Below are 16,945 nucleotides of genomic sequence, written 5' to 3'. Positions count from 1 at the left end.
TCATTGAGCGCAAAATGTTATATGACGTTAAGGAAGTTCTCTTCTGTTCCTAGTTGAATAGATGTATAAATGTTTAGAGTTCTTACATCTTCTTGATGAGTTGACTCCTTGATCATTATGAAATTACCTACTTTCTGATATATTATTTATCTTGAACCAACTTGTCTGACATTACAATACAGTCACTTCAGCCTTCTGTTAGCTAGCATTGGCTTTAAAACAGTTTCATTGAGATATAATTCACATGCTGTACAATTCACCCACTTGAAGTGTGTAATTCAGTGGTTTTTAGTATATTCATAGAGTTCCAGTACTTCACCACAACCAATTTTAGAACATTTTAGTCACCCGCTAAAAAACCCCTTATGCCCATTAGCAGTCACTCTCCATTCCCTCTGCTCCCCGCTTAGCACCCCTCAACCCTTATCTACTTTCTGTCTCTATAGATTTGCCTATTCTGGACATTTCATATAAGTGGAATCATACAGTATATGTGGTCTTTTGTGATTGGTTTCTTTAACTTAGTAGAGTGTGTTAAAGATTGATCCATGTTGTAACATGTATTGGTTCTTCATTCCCTTTTCTCACTAAATATTCCATTGTGCAGATATACCACTTTTTGTTTATTGACTCAGTTGTTGGACATTTGGATTAACTTTTTTTTTTTACTACTGTGAATAATGTTTCTGTGAACACATACAAGTTTTTGTGTGGATGTATGTTTTTATTTCTATGTATGTACTTATACAGTATGCTAAGTACAGCACTTAGTACAGTATACTGAGAGTGGAATTGCTGGATTATGTGGTAAATCTACATTTAATATTTTGTGGAACTGCCAACCTGTTTTCTACAAAAGCTGTACCATTTTACATTTTTATTAGCAATGTTTGAAGGCTTCAGTTTCTCCACATTCTTGGAACACTTGTTATCTTTTTTGAGGCAGGGTCTCCCTCTATTGCCTAGGCTGGAGTGCAGTGGTGCCATTATGGTTCACTGCAGCTTTGAGCTCCCAGGGTCAAGTGATCCTTCCACCTCATCCTCCCAAGTAGCTAGGACTACAGGCACACGCCACCATGCCTAGCTAATTTTTTATTATTTTTTGTAGACACAGAGTCTCACTGTATTGTCCAGGCTGGTCTCAAACTCCTGGCCTCAAGTGATCCTCCTGCTTCAGCCTCCCAAAGCACTAGGGTTGCAGGTGTGAGGCACTGTGCCTGGCCTCAATGGTTTTTTTTAAATACTTTTTTTTTTAAATGAGAAAAGTTTAAAAAAAATTGTACCACATTATTACTGTTTCTGATGGTCTTTATTCCTTTTTGTAGATCTGTGTTTCATCTGGTGTTAGTTTCCTTCTATCTAAGGAACATCCTTTAACATTTTCTTACAGGACTGGTCTGTTATGATGAATTCATTCAGTTTGTATGTGTCTGAAAAAAGTTTATTTCACTATTTTTATAAAGACCTTAATTAATTTTTTTTTTTTTTAGCAGTTTTTGGTTCCCCTCCAAACTGAACAGATAGTACAGAGATTTCTTATATACTCTCTGCCCCCACACATGCATAGCCTCCGGCATTGTCAGCATCCCCCATGCCAGCATTTGCTATAATTAATGAACCTACATTGACACATCATTGTCACCCAAAGTCTATAGTTTATATTAAGATTCATTCCTGGTGTTGTGCATTCTGTGGGTTTGATATCACACAGAGTAGATTCCCTGCGCTAAAATTCTGTGCTCCACCTATTTGTCCCTCTTTTCCCCAACCTCCTACAACAACTACTGATCTTTTTACTGTCTCCATAGTTTTGCCTTTTCCAGAATGTCGTATAGTTGGAATCGTACAATGTGTATGCCTTTTCAGATTGGCCTCTTTCACTTAATAATATGTATTTAATGTTCTTTCATGTCTTTCCACGGCTTCATAGCTCATTTCTTTTTAATGCTGACTAATATTCCATTGTCTGGATGCACCATAGTTTATCCATTTACCTGCTGAAAGACATCTGGGTTGCTTCTGAGTTTTGACAGTTATGGATAAAACTCCTATATACATTTGTGGGCAGGATTTTGTATAGATATAAGCTTTCAGTTTTTTTTGATGAATACAAAGGAGTATTGTTGCTGATCCTATGGAAGAGTTAATTTTTTTTTGTTGTTGTTGAGACAGAGTCTTGTTCTGTCACCTAGGCTAGAGTGCAGTGGCATGATTTCGGTTCACTGCAGCCTCTGCCTCCTGGGTTCAAGTGATTCTCCTGCCTCAGCCTCCCGAGTAGCTGGGATTACAGGCGCCTACCACCACTCCCAGCTAATTTTTGTATTTTTAGTAGAGACAGGGTTTCACCATGTTGCTCAGGCTGGTCTTGAACTCCTGACCTCAGGCGATCCACCTGCGTTGGCCTCCCAAAGTGCTGGGATTACAGGCATGAGCCACCGTGCCTGGCTGAGTATGTTTAATTTTGTAACAAACTGCTAAACTGTCTTCCAAAGTGGCTGTACCATTTTGCCTTTTCTACCGGCAATGAATATGAGTTCCTATTCCACAGCCTTGCCAGCATTTGGTGTTAGCAGTGGTTTTGGATTTTGGCCATTCTGATAGGTGGGTAGTGGTATCTCATTTAGTTTGCGTTTCCCTGATAACATATAATATGGGTTACCTCTTCATATGCTTGTTTGCCATCTGTATATCTTCTTTAATGAAGTGTCTATAAAGGTCTTTGGCCCATTTTTAAGTGGGTTGTTTGTTTTCTTGTTAAGTTTTTTATATATTTTGGATACCAGTCTTTCATTAGATATTTTGCAGATATTTCTTCCCAGTCTGTGGCTTGTCTTTTCATTCTCTTGGTAGTGTCTTTCACAGAGCAGAATGTTTTAATTTTAACGAAGTTGAGCTTATCAATTATTTCATGGATCATGCCTTTGGTGTTGTATCTAAAATATCATTACCAATCCTAGGAACTCTAGCGTTTCCCCTGTATTACCTTTTAGGAGTTTTTTAGTTCTTTTTTTTTTTTTTTGAGACGAGGTTTTGCTCTTGTTGCCCAGGCTGGAGAGCAATGGCACAATCTTGGCTCATTGCAACCTCCGCCTCCTGGATTCAAGCGATTCTCCTGCCTCAGCTCCAGAGTAGCTGGGATTACAAGTGCCTTCTATCATGCCTGGCTAATTTTTTTTTTTTTTTTTTGAGATGAAGCTTCGCTCTGTAGCCGAGGCTGGAGTGCAGTGGCGCGATCTTGGCTCACTGCAACTTCCGCCTCCTGGGTCCCAGTTCAAGCAATTCTCCTGCCTCAGCCTCCTGAGTAGCTGGGATTACAGACATGCGCCAACATGTCCAGCTAATTTTTGTATTTTTAGTAGAGATGGGGTTTCCCCATGTTGGCCAGGCTGGTGGTCTTGAACTCCTGACCTTGTGATCTGCCCGCCTCAGTCTCCCCAAGTGCTGCGATTAAATTTTTGTATTAATAGAGATGGGGTTTCACCATGTTGGTCAGGCTGGTCTTGAACTCCTGACCTCAGGTGATCCACCCACCTCAGCCTCCCAAAGTGCTGGGATTACAGGTGTGAGCCAATGTGCGTGGCCTAGTTTTTTATTACATTTAGGTCTGTGATTAGTTTTGGGTTAATTTTTGTGAACGAAGGATGTAAGGCCTGTGGTTTAGATTTGTTTTTTTGCCTGTGTGTGCCCAGTTGTTCCAGCACCATTTCCCCTCTTTGGACCTTTTTTTCTTTTTCTTTTTCCTTTTTTTTTTTTTTGAGACAGCATCTTGCTCTGTTGCCAGGCTGGAGTGCAGTGGTGCCATCTTGGCTTACTGCAACCTCTGACTCCCTGGTTCAAGTAGTTCTCCTGCCTCAGCCTCCCAAGTAGCTGGCATTACAGGCACTTGCCACCACGCCCAGCTAATTTTTGTATTTTTATTAGAGATGGGGTTTCACCATGTTGGCCAGGATGGTCTCAATCTCCTGACATCGTGATCCCCCCGCCTTGACCACCCGAAGTGCTGGGATTTCAGGCGTGAGCCATTGCACCCAGCCTGGACATTTTTTTTTTTTTTGATACAGATATTTCAAATGGCAAATAAAATTTTATATATTTATGGTGTACAACATGATGTTTTGAAATATGATGTATTGTAGAATGGCTAAAGCAAATTAATATACAGATCATCTCATATACCTATCATTTTGTGTTAAGCACACTTAAAATCTACAGTCTCAGCAGGATTTGTTTTTTTTTGAGACAAGGTCTTACTCTGTCACCCAGGCTGGAGTGCAGTGGTGTGATTGTGGGTCACCGTAGCCTGGAGCTCCCACCTTAGCCTTTTGAGTAGCTGGGACTACAGGCCAGTGCCACCCTGCCCAGCTAATTTTTTGCTTTTTTGTAGAGGCAGGGTCTTGCTATGTTGCCCAGGTGAGTCTTGAACTCCTGGTCTCAAATGATCCTCCGTCCTCAGCCTTCCAAATTGCTGGGATTTCAGGTGTGAGCCATCATGCCTGGCTAATCTGTTGTCTTAACAGTTTTCAAATGTACAATATACTGTTATGAACTATAGTCACCATGTTGTACAATAGATCTCTTGAACTTACTCTTCCTAACTGAAATTTTGTATCCCTTCACCAACATCTCTCCAGCCTTTCCTGTCCCCAACCCTCCACACTTATTAACAACCATTATACTCTCTACTTCTGTGAGTTTGGCTTTTTTAGATTCCACATAAAAGTGAGATGCTTATGTGGTCTTTCTGTATCGGTCTTATTTCCTTAACATAATATCCTCCAGGTTCATCCATGTTGTTGCAAATGATAGGATTTCTTTCATTTTTAAGAACATCGGTCTGTTGTGTATATAGACCACACTTTTTTCTTTTTTGCTCCATTCATCTGAGATGGACACTTAGGTTGATTCCATATCTTGGCTATTGTGAATAATGTTACAGTGAACCTGGGAGTGCAGATATCTCTTTGACATACTGACTTCCTTTCCTTTGGATATATGCCCAGTAGTGGGATTGCTGGATCATATGGTAATTCTTTTTTTAGTTTTTTTTTTTTTTTTTTTGTGGAGCCTCCATACTGTTTTTCATACTGGCTATAATAAATTACATTTCCACCAGCGATGTGCAAGGGTTTCCTTTCCTCAGCATCCTCGCCAATATGTTATCTTTTGTCTTTTTGATGATTGTCATTCTAACAGGTATGAGGTAATACCTCATTATGGCTTCAATTTGTATTTCCCTGGTGATGAGTGATGATGAGCATTTTTTTCATATACCTATTGGCCATTTTATGTCTTCTTTTTGAGAAATGACTAAGTTATTTCCCTATTTTAAAATCAGGTTGTTTTCTTACTATTGAGTTATTTTTGAGTTCCTTATATATTTTGGATATTAACCCCTTATCTGATGTACGGTTTGCAAATATTTTCTTCTATTGCATAAATTATCTCTTCACTCTTTTGATTCCTCTGCTGTGCTTTTTAAAAAGTTTGTTGTAACCCCATTTGTCGCCCTGCTTTTGTTGCCTGTGCTTTTGGGGTTCCATCCAAAAAATCATTGTCTAGACCAGTGTCAAGAAGCTTTTTCCCTATGTTTTACAGTTTCAGGCCTTAGTTTCAGTCTTTAATGCATATTGAATTAATTTTTGTTTATGGTGTGGGATAAAGGTTCAGTTTCTTTCTTGTGCACATGGATATCTAATTTTTTGAGCCCCATTTATTGAAGAGATTGTTCTTCCCCTATTGTGTGTTCTTGGCACCTTTGTAGAAAAATCAATTAATCATAAATGCATGGATTTATTTCTGGGCTGTTTATTCTATTCCATTGCTCTATGTGTTCGTTTTCATGCCAAGACCTTGCTGTTTTGATTACTATAGTGTGTAGCATACAGTTGACCCTTGAATAAGGTCTTGAACTGCTTGGGTCCACTTATATGCAGATTTTCCCCTGCCTTTGCCACTTCTGAGACAGCAAGACCAACCCTTCCTCTTCCCTCCTCCTCAGCTTACTCAACTTGAAGATGAGAAGATGAAGGCCTTTATGATGATCCACTTCCACTTTATGAATTGTAACTATATTTTCTCTTCCTTATGATTTTCTAAATAACATTTTCTTTTCTGTAGCTTACTTTATTGTAAAAAATACAGCATATAATACATATGTCATGCAAAATGTGTTAATTTAGTGTTTAAGTCATTGATAAGGCTTCCAGTCAATGGTAGCGTATTTGTAGTTAGGCTGTGGGGGAGTTAAAAGTTATATGTAGGTTTTTGACTGCGTAGGGGATTGGCTTCCCTAACGCCTGTGTCATTTAAGGGTCAATTGTATTTTGAAATCAGTCAGTGTGAAGCCTCCTCCTCTGTTCATTTTTGCTCAAGATTGCTTTGGCTATTTGGGGTCTTTTGTAGGTCCATATGAATTTTAGGATTTTAAAAAATTTCTGTGAGAAATGTCATTGGAATTTTGATAGAGGTTACATTGAATCTGTAGATAGCTTTGGTTAGTATGAACATGTTAATACTGTTCTTCTAATTCATGAACATAAGAATATCTTTCCATTCATTTATTTCAATTTGTTTCATCTGTGTTTTATGTAGTTTTTAATGTACAGGTCTTTCACCTCTTTGGCTAAATTTATTCCTAAGTATTTTATTTTATTTTTGTAGCCATTGTAAATGGGATTGTTTTCTTAATTTCTTTTTCAGATAGTTTGTTGTTAGTGTATGGAAATGCTACACATTTTTGTTTATTGATTTTATATCCTACAACTTTCCTGAATCCATGTATTATTTCTAACAGTTTATTGGCAGAGTCTTCAGAGTTCTTTCCATGTAAGATATGTCTTCAGCAATCAGGGACAATTTCATTTCTTCCTTTTTAATTTAGATGCCTTTTATTTCTTTCTCTTGCCTGATTGCTCTGGCTAGGACTTCCAACACCATGTTGAGTGAAGATGGCAAGAGTGGGCATCCTTGTCTTGTTTCTGATCTTAGAGGAAAAGCTTTCAACTTTTCACTGTTTAGTATGATGCTAACTGTTGGTTTGTCATATATGGCCTTTATTGTGTGGAGGTAAATTCTTTCTATACCTAATTTGTTGAGAGTTTTTATGAAAGGATGTTGAAATTTGACTCATGCTTTTTCTGCATCTATTGAGATGATCATAGGTTTTTGTCCTTCATTCTGTTAATGTGATTCACATTCATAGATTTGCGTATGTTGAACCATCCTTGTATCCCTGAGGTAAATCCTACATGTTCATATTGAATGATCTTTTTAATGTGCTGTTGAATTTTGTTAGTGTTTCGTTGAACTCCAGCACTGTTTATTGAAAAGACTACCTTTGCACCATTGTATTTTATCCGTTTCTTTGTTGAAGATCATTGTACTAGATTTATGAGGTCTATTTCTGGGCTCTCTATTCTGTTTCATTAATCTGTTTGTCTAGTCTTTTGCCAATACCATGCTGTCTTGCTTACAATAAATCTTGAAGTTGGGTAGAGTCATTCCTCTAACTTTGTCCTTTTCCTTCAATATTTTGTTGGCTATTTTGGATCTTTTTCCTTTCCATATACATTTTAGAATCATCTTGGTGATAGAAAATAACTTTCTGGGATTGTAATTGCATTGAATCTGTAGGTCTAGTTGGGAAGCACTGACATCTTGCCAATGTTGAGTCTTTCTATATAGATAGGAATAATACCTCTCCAGTTATTTAGGTCTTTGATTTGTTTCATCAGAGTTTTGTAGTTTTCCTCATAGAAATCTCGTATATGTTTTGTTAGATTCATACCTAAGTATTCTGTTTTTTGGGGAGTATAATGTAAATGACACTTTTTAATTTCAAATTCCCTTTATTCATTGCTGGTGTATAGGAAAGCAGTTGAATTTTGTATATTAACCTTCTATCATGTAACCTTGCTATAATTGCTTATTAGTTCCAGAGGTTTTTTTCTTGATTATTTTGAATGCTCCATGTGGACGACTATGTCATCAGAGAAAAAAAGATGGTTTTATTTCTTCTGTTCCCATCAGCATGCCTTTTTCCCTTTTCTTGTCTTACTGCATTCATTAGGACTCGCAATACAATGTTGAAAAGGAGTGGTGAGAGGAAATCTCCTTGTCTTGCTCCTGATCGTAGCAGAGAAGCTTCTAGTTTCATACCATTTAAGTATGATGTTAGCTGTAGGTTTTTTCTGGATATTCCTTGTCAAGTTGTGGAATGAGAATTTTTAAAATCGTGAATGGGTGTTGGATTTTTTTTCATATGCTTCTTCTGCATCTATTGATATGGTTGTGTGATTTTTCTTCCTTAGTCTGTTGATGTGATGGATTTTATTAATGATTTTCAAATGTTGGACCAGTAATTTACACCTGGGATAAATCCCACTTGATCATGGTAGATGATTCGTTTTATACATTGTTGGGTTTGTTTTGCTAATGTTTTGTTGAGGATTTTGCACCTGTGTTCATAAAAAATGTTGGTCTGTAGTTTTCTTATAATGTGTGTTGTCAAGTTTTGGAATACTCTGATGTTGGCCTCTACTGAATGAGTTAGGAAGTATTCCTTCTGCTTCTATCTTGTGTAGGAGATGGTACAGAATGGGTATAATTTCTTTCCTAAATGCTTTATAAAATTCACCAGCAAACCCATCTGGTCCTGGTGTTTTCTGTTTTGGAAGGTTGATTGGTTCAGTTTCTTTAACACAGGCCTATTCAGATTGTTTCTTGTGTGAGTTTTGGTAGTTTGTGGCTTTCAGGGAAGTGGTTCATTTTATCTAGGTGGTCAAATTTGTGGAAATATAATTGTTCATAGTATTCTTTTTTTATTTTTATTTTTTTGAGACAGAGTCTTGCTGTTACCCAGGCTGAAGTGTAGTGGTGCAATCTTGGCTCACTGCAACCTCTGCCTCCCGGGTCCAGGTGATTCTGGTGCCTCAGCCTCCTGAGTTGCTGGGATTACAGGCGCCTGCCACCACACCTGGCTAATTTTCATATTTTTAGTGGAAATGGGGTTTCGCCGCGTTGGCCAGACTGGTCTTGAACTCCTGACTTCAAGTGACCTGCCTGCCTCAGCCTCCCAAAGTGCTGGGATTACAGGTGTGAGCCAGTATACTGTGCCTGGCCAGTATTATTTTATTGTCCTTTTAATGTTCATGAGATTTGTAGTGATTTTCTTTCTTTGATTTCTGATATTAGGAGTTTGTGTCCTCTGTCTTTTTGTTAGTCCACTTGGCTAGAGGTTTATGATTTAATTGGTCTTTTCAAAGAACCAGCTTTTGGTTTTTTCATTGATTTTTCTCTGATTTCCTGTTTTCAGTTACATTGATATCTGCTCTTGTTTTTATTCTTCTGCTAACTTTGGATTTAATTCGCTGCTTCTTTTTCTGTTTTTTTAAGGTGATTGATTAGGTGATTTTAGATCTTTTGTCTTTTCTGGTAAATGCATTCAATGCTATGAATTTCCCTCTAAGCACTGCTTTCACGTCATCCCATAGATTTTGATAAGTTGTGTCTTTATTTTCATTTAGCTCAAAATATTTTAAAATTTCTCTTGAGATCTCTTTTTTGACCTATGTGTTATTAGAAGTGTGTTGTTTAATCTCCAAGTACTTGGGGTTTTTTTTTTTTATTAAATTTCTGTTATTGATTTGTAATTTAATTTTATTGTGACCTGAGAGGAGACATTTTATAACTTGTTCTTTTGAATGTGTTAAGGTTTGTTTTATGGCCCAGAATGTGGTCTATCTTGATGAATATCCTATGAGTGTAAAAATGTATATTCTGTTATTTCTTCTGTGACATAATCTGTGAATGTTCATTATATCCAGTTGATTAATGTTGAGTTCAATTATGTCCTTACTGGTTTTCTCCCTGCTTCATCTGTCCGTTTCTGATTGAGAGGTGTTGAAGTGTCCAACTATAATAGTGAATTCATTTATTTCTCTTTGCAATTCTGTCAGTTTTTGCCTACACAGACACTTTGTTGTTAGGCTTATACACGCTAAGCATTGTTATGTCTTTTTATCCTTATTTTTATCCTTGGTAAAAGTTATCCTTGATAACTTGCCTTATCTGCTGTGTCTGAAATTATTACAGACAACTCTGCTTTCTTTTTTTGAGACAGAGTCTCGCTCTGTGGCCCAGGCTGGAGTGCAGGGGCGCGATCTCGGCTCACTGCAATCTCTGTCTCCCAAGACATGTACCACCATGCCTGGCTAATTTTTGTATTTTTAGTAGAGATGGGGTTTTGCTATGTTGGCCAGGCTCGTCTTGAACTCTTGGCCTTGTGTGATCTGCCTGCCTTGGCCTCCCAAAGTGCTGGGATTACAGGCATGAGCCACCACGCCTGGCCAACTCTGCTTTCTTTGAATTGGTGTTAATATGATATATATTTCTCCATCTATTTACTTTTAATCTGTGTTTTTATTTAAAGTGGGTTTCTTGTAAACCACATCCAGTCGGTTCTTGTTTTGTGATCCACTTTGACAGTCTCTTTTAGTCTTTATTTTTTGCCAAAATGCCGATTTATTTAGAATATTGAACTGAATATTAACTTAACTGTCAAATTAAAATCAGTGAAGGAGAACATTGTATAAGCAAAACAGTTTGCATTTTGGGACATACTGCGAACTTTCAAGGAATTGCGGGACTAAATATAAAGGTGTAGAGTGATTATGTTGACAAATATAAAGGTATTTTATAGCTGACCTCTTCCATTTCCTGCCCTTACTCTCACCCCTGCATTGTATGCAGGCCCAGCTTATATGTCAGAACCTGCATTTCTTTACCTGAGGACTTTCTGTGGCCACTGAATTCCAATTTTGCATCTGTGTGACAAGTTGCAGGTACTAGGAAGTTAACATTCCCCAACAACCTTGAACCAATGATGGAAGATGATATATAAATAATACTCCAGTTCCCTCACCCCTGAATAGGATGACTCCAAGATGTATCTGACAATCTCTTTTAATTGGTGCACTTAGACTATTGACAGTCAAAGGGATTGCAAAGATAGTTGGATTGATATTTACCATATTTGTTACTGATTTCTATTTGTTAGCCTTGTTTTTTTGTTTCTAGTTTTGTCTTTCACTCTTTTTCTGCCTTTGTGGTTTTAATTGAGCATTTTATATGATTTCCATTTTCTGTTCTTTCTTAGCATATCAATTGTACTTTTTTACTTTGCTTAGTGGTTGTCCTAGAATGTCCTAGATTGTAAATGTATATTTACAACTACCTCAAATCTGCTTTAAAATAACACTATACCTTTTTAACAGGTAGTGTATCTTGCTATAAGATAGTCCTGTTTCTCCCTTCCATTCCTTGTATCATTGCTGTTACTCATTTAACTTTTTAAAAAAATTTTTATTTATTTATTTATTTATTTATTTTTGAGACAGAGTCTTACTCTGCTTCCCAGGCTGGAGTGCAGTGGTGCGATATTGGCTCACTGCAAGCTCCACCCCCTGGGTTCACGCCATTCTCCTGCCTCAGCCTCCCGGGTAGCTGGGACTACAGGCGCCCGCCGCCACGCCCGGCTAATTTTTTGTATTTTTAGTAGAGATGGGGTTTCACTGTGTTAGCCCAGATAGTCTCAATCTCCTGACCTCGTGATCCACCCGCCTCCTCCTCCCAAAGGCCTGGGAGTACAGGTGTGAGCCACTGTGCCCCGCCTACTCATTTAGCTTATACAGAAATGTTTGTAATCTTATGTATATACACATTAGCTTACATAATCAAATGCATTGTTGCTATTTTAAACAAAATTTTACCTGCTAAATCAATTTTTAAGATGTTTTAATTTTACATTCACTTATTCATTCTTTGATGTTCTTCCTTTATGTAGATCCAAGTTTCTGACCTGTATCATTTCCTTTTTGCCAAAGAATTTCGTTTAACATTTCTTGCAAAGCAGGTCTACTGACAATAAATTTCCTTAGTATTCTGAAAAAAATCTTTATTTTTGTCTCTTCACTTTTGAAGGATGATTTTGCAAGGTTCAGAGTTTCTAGGTTGGTGGTTTTCTCTCTCAACACTTCAAATATTTCACTTCACTTTCTTCTGGCATGTGTGGTTATCATTCTTATCTTTATTCATGTGTTAAGTACAGTGTTTTTACCCTTGTCTTTTAGGATTGTTTTTCCTTTATTTCTGATTTTCTGTTGTTTGAAAATGATATCCCTAGGTGTAGTGGGATTTTTTTGGCCTTTGTCCAGCTTGGTGTTCTCTGGGCTTCCTGTGGTTTTGTTCCCAGACCAAACTGAGGGTTGGGCTGCTATTTCTCATGGCCCAATAACGAGATGCAGATGAACTGGGGAGGAAGAGAGTTTTTATTTTTGTAACTGGTTACGGGGAGAAGGCCTAGAAATTATTGCCAGACCAACTCGAAATTACAAAGTTTTCCAGATATTATATACCTTTTAAGCTATACGTCTACGTGTAAGTGTGTATTCATCTAAAGACATAAGTGATTAAACTTCTTTTAATCTGTAACTAAGGTCTGAGTCTTGAAGACCTTCCTCTGGAGTCTCAGTAAATTTACTTAATCCAGGTGCTGGGGTGATTACCCTTATCTTGTCTCCTGTTCGTGGAGGTTTGGGGAGTTCTCTCAGACATCCAATAAACTTGTTTGTGGAGGCCTGGGGAATTTCTTTGTTATGCTTTAAGGCCCAGGAAAGGCCTAGGCAAAACTCTTGGTGGGCTTTTGTTACATTCCAGCCTTTGTATAAGGGCACTGGCTTTTTTTAGCTTTTAATATTTAACTTAACCAGTCAGTCAGTACTGAAACAGTTGTTATGGAGCCCTGCATTAATGAGACATGGCCTGCTACAGTTTGGTGTCTGATACTAATTTGGGGGAAATTCTCAGTCATTATTGTGTCAAATATTTCTTTTGTTTTTTCCTCTCCTCCTAATAGTTCCATTCCATGTTTATTATACCATTTGTAGTTGTTTCAGTTCATAGATACTCTGTTCTATTTTTGTCAGTCCTTTTTCTGTTTTCTTTTCAGTTTTAAAGATTTCGAATGAGATTTCCTTAAGCTCAGAGATTATTTCCTTAGCTGTGTCTTGTTTACTAAAAAGTCGATCAAAGGCATTCTTCATTTCTGTTGTTGTTGATCTCTTGCATTTCTTTTTAGTTATTTTTTAGAATTTCCATCTCTCTCCTTACATTGCCTATCTGTTCTTGTGTGCTGTCCACTTTATCCATTTAAAGCCCTTAGCATATTAATCGTAGTTTTAAATTCTTGGTCCGATAATCTCAACATCACTGCCGTGGCTGAATCTGGTTCTGATACTTGCTCTGTTGCTTCAAAATGTGTTTTTTATATTTTAGTATGCCTTGTAATTTTTTCTTGATAGCTGGACATGTACTGGGTAAAAGAAACTACTGTTAAATAGGCCTTCGGTAGCTGGTTTTGGTATTAGAGTGATGCTGATCTCCTAGAATGAGTTGAGAAGTACTGTCTCTGCTTCTGTCTTCTGAAAGAATATGATTATGTGCTGATTAGTATTAAGTTAAATCTCAGAGGGAACCTCCTGTAGATCTTGGGTGTTCTTTTTGTGTTGTACTCTGCGTTATGAATTTTAGGTCTCTCGGCCTTCTCAGCTCTGAACTGTGTTTTCTCAAATCCAAGGAGCATCTAAACTCTGGTTGAGTTTACCTTTCCTGCACTGCAGCCTGGAACTGTCTGCATAGTAATCTGAGGCAGTATTGGGGTTTATCTTGGGTTTTTCTTTCTGAGATATCACTACTCTGTGGTTTTTTGTTGTCCAATGGCTGAAACATTATTTTATGTATTTTGTCTGTTTTTAGTTGTTCAGGGTGAGAGAGGGTAAGTTACTGTTACTCCATCATGGCTTGATGAATAAATGTGCTGCCCAGGATTCATAAGGATATAATGGTAATCACCCTCGTTGGCTGACTTTGGAGAGAACTAGTCTCCTTTGCCTATACAAATTAACGGAGCTGCTTTAAAGGTAGTGCTTAAGCAGTCATCATTTGTTGCCACTGGTTGCTGGATAGGTTGGGAAGGTCAGAAGCCACAGTCCACCATCTTTGGAGATTAGGAGGGAAGTATTAAGTCATTTGAACATAGTTTTTATTTTCATTTTCCTTGGTACGTTGTTAGGACTGTCCTGATGTATACTTTACATAAAGGGATGAGGAAAATGGCCAAGCATGACCCAGCTCCTTTTTCCAACCTTTTTTTTTTAAATGTCATGTAGTGTCAGACCTCTCTTAGTAAGTTTTACGTTATCAAGTGTTGTTTATAGCATGTTGTAATAGTTAATTATATTTGATTATAAGACTATGGAGAAATCTGAAATGGTTACTCATCAGTAAAAGCCGACAGCTTTAGAATTTTAAAAATGATTTTCAAAGACTCCACTTTGAATGGGGTGCCTAGTATTTGAATGTTGAACTCCCTTGTGTTAGAATTTACATTTACATTGCTACCAATCTTTTATATTTCAGTTATTCAAGCGGAGAAATGTTGCTACAGCAGAAGAAGAAACAGAAGAAGAAGTTATGTCAGATGGAGGCTTTCATGAGGCTCAGATTAATAACATGGAGATGGCACCAGTAAGATAATGAACTCTTTTCAGTGTTTTTGTGATGAAGATATGAGATGTAGATTTCCTTTTGAGTTTTAAAAAAAGGTTAGATGGCTACAAAAAGTACTTGGCATTTCATTTTTAAAAAGAATATGCTTAATCTCATGGTTCATTAAATGTTTATTATATTTTGGATAAAGTGCAGTTAAATTATAAAGATTAATTCTGCTCTAAAAACTTATAAAGCTAATTATAAGATAAAATTACTCTTTAAAAGTTGAATAAGAATAGATACCTTATTTATTTATTTATTTATGTATGTTTTAGAGACAGGGTCTTGCTGTGTTGCCCAGGTTGGAGTGCAGTGGCGCAATCGTAGGTCACTGCAACCTCGAACTCCTGGGCTTAAGTGATCCTCCTTCTTTAGCCTCCCAAATAGCTGGGACTACAGCCATGTGCCACCATGACTGGCAAATTTTTAAATTTTTTGTGGAGACAGGATCTCACTGTGTTGCCCAGGTGAACTCCTGGCCTCAAGTGATCCTTTTGCCTTGGCCTCCCAAAGTGCTAGAATTACAAGCTTGAGCCATCACACCCAGCCATAAGAGATACTTTAAAGAAAATAATGATTTTTTATTGATTTACAAGATTGACCTGTTTGTATGATTTAAAAACTTGATTCCACATCAGAACTGTTGGGTTTTTCTGTTGTAAACCATTTTGTTACTTTTTTGAAGTTAACATGAGGAGATAAAAGTCATGCTTTATTTGTATGGATTAGACCTATCTAGATTTCTAGAGTATTGTAATTACGTAATTTTAAAAATAGGTTATATATGTGTACATATATATATATATATATATGTATACACACAGTTTTTTTAAAAAGAAAATTATCTCCTAAAAGGTACTGTTGTTTGTAGTAACAGAAAAAGTACAATTAAAAAAAATGAAGAAAAATCTTTCTTCCGCTTAGCCACCTAGTATTTTTCTCCATTGGCAACTAGTATTACTAAATTCTTACTTATTCTTTCTGAGAACTTTTGTATATTAAAATGTTCTCCTCTCCCCCACCTTTTTTTTTGGTAAATGGTGGCATACGATTCATAGTATTTTGTAGTTTTTATTTTTATTTCATTTCATAGATCTCCAGTTTACATGAACCAGCTTTCTTTGAGAGTTGGGAGGGTAGTATTATTTCCTTTGGAATTCATACAGACATAGCCAATGCCATCATTTTGTGATGAAAGTTTCTAGGCCCTTCAGAAAGCCAGTCTTTCCAATTTTTTTAAGAAGAGAGTGTTAAGTGAATATAAAGTGTTTTGTGGATTGTATTAGGGTTCTCCAGCGAAACAGAACCAATGAGAGAAAGAAATTTAGTTTAAGAAAGTGGCTCGTGTCTTTGGGAGCTGGCAAGTGTGAAATCTGTAGGGTACACTGGCCCACTATAAATTCAGGTTAAGAGTTGATGTTGTTGAATCCCTTTTTCTTCAGAAAACCTAGTCTTTGCTCTTAAGGGTTTCAACTGATTGGATGAGGCCAACTTGGACTACAGGCGTGCGCCACTACCCCCAGCTAGTTTTTTGTAGTTTTAGTAGAGACAGGGTTTCACCATATTGGCCAGGTTGGTCTTGAACTCCTCATCGTGATCCACCTGCCTTGGCTTCCCAAAGTGTTGGGATTACAGGTGTGAGCCACCGCACCCGGCCGGATCACAACTTTCTTTTGTGCAACTAAAAATGTATGGATGGTTCTTGACTTAGGAGGGTTCAAGTCAGGATTTTTCAACTTTACAGTGGTGTGAAAGCAATGTGCAATCAGTAGGAACTGTATTTTGAATACCCATACAGTCACTCTGTTTCTCATTTTCAGTACAGTATTAAGTAAATTACATGAGATAGTCAACCACTTTATTATAAAATAGGCTTTGTGTTAGATCATTTGTTCAGCTGTAGGCTAATGTATGTGTTCTGAGCATGTTTAAGGTAGGCTAGGCTAGGCAATGAAGTTTGGTAGGTTAGGTGTATTAAGTGTATTTTTTACTTAATATTTTCAACTTATGATGGGTTTAGTGGGGCATAACCCCATTCATTGTAAGTTGAGGCACATCTGTACTAACTCCTTCTGCAGAAGAGGATGCAAAATCTTTGGGTGATGTTCACTCCTGTCCTTGATAGCCTGTGACTTAAATATTACAATGTAAAGTTAACAGTACTTAAATAGTGTAATGTAAAGTCAGTACAGCTTGCTATAAGAGGATGAGAGAGGGAAGAAAAAGATATTTGCTTAATGTGTGTATATATATATATATGAATGTGTTTATGCAAACATACTTACAACAAATCATATAGAAACCTTGATTTAGGAATCAGTCGTGCAATTTTGAAAAT

At 37.2% G+C, this 16,945-nt stretch overlaps 1 protein-coding gene across 6 annotated transcripts in view; it reads left to right on the top strand.

Moving 5' to 3' along the window:
• KPNA1 (karyopherin subunit alpha 1) overlaps positions 1-16,945 on the top strand; it is an 89,741-nt gene that overhangs the window by 32,801 nt on the left and 39,995 nt on the right. For all 6 annotated transcript variants that reach the window (XM_055383801.2, XM_004036173.5, XM_019023573.3 and 3 more), the window contains exon 3: positions 14,476-14,583. In XM_055383801.2, coding sequence (XP_055239776.1) covers positions 14,476-14,583 — 108 coding nt within the window. The remainder of the gene's footprint in view (positions 1-14,475; positions 14,584-16,945) is intronic.

The sequence above is a fragment of the Gorilla gorilla genome, chromosome 2, assembly GCF_029281585.2.
Source record: "Gorilla gorilla gorilla isolate KB3781 chromosome 2, NHGRI_mGorGor1-v2.1_pri, whole genome shotgun sequence".
In the NCBI taxonomy this organism is placed as follows: domain Eukaryota; kingdom Metazoa; phylum Chordata; class Mammalia; order Primates; family Hominidae; genus Gorilla; species Gorilla gorilla.
This window is presented reverse-complemented; position numbering and strand designations above follow the sequence as displayed.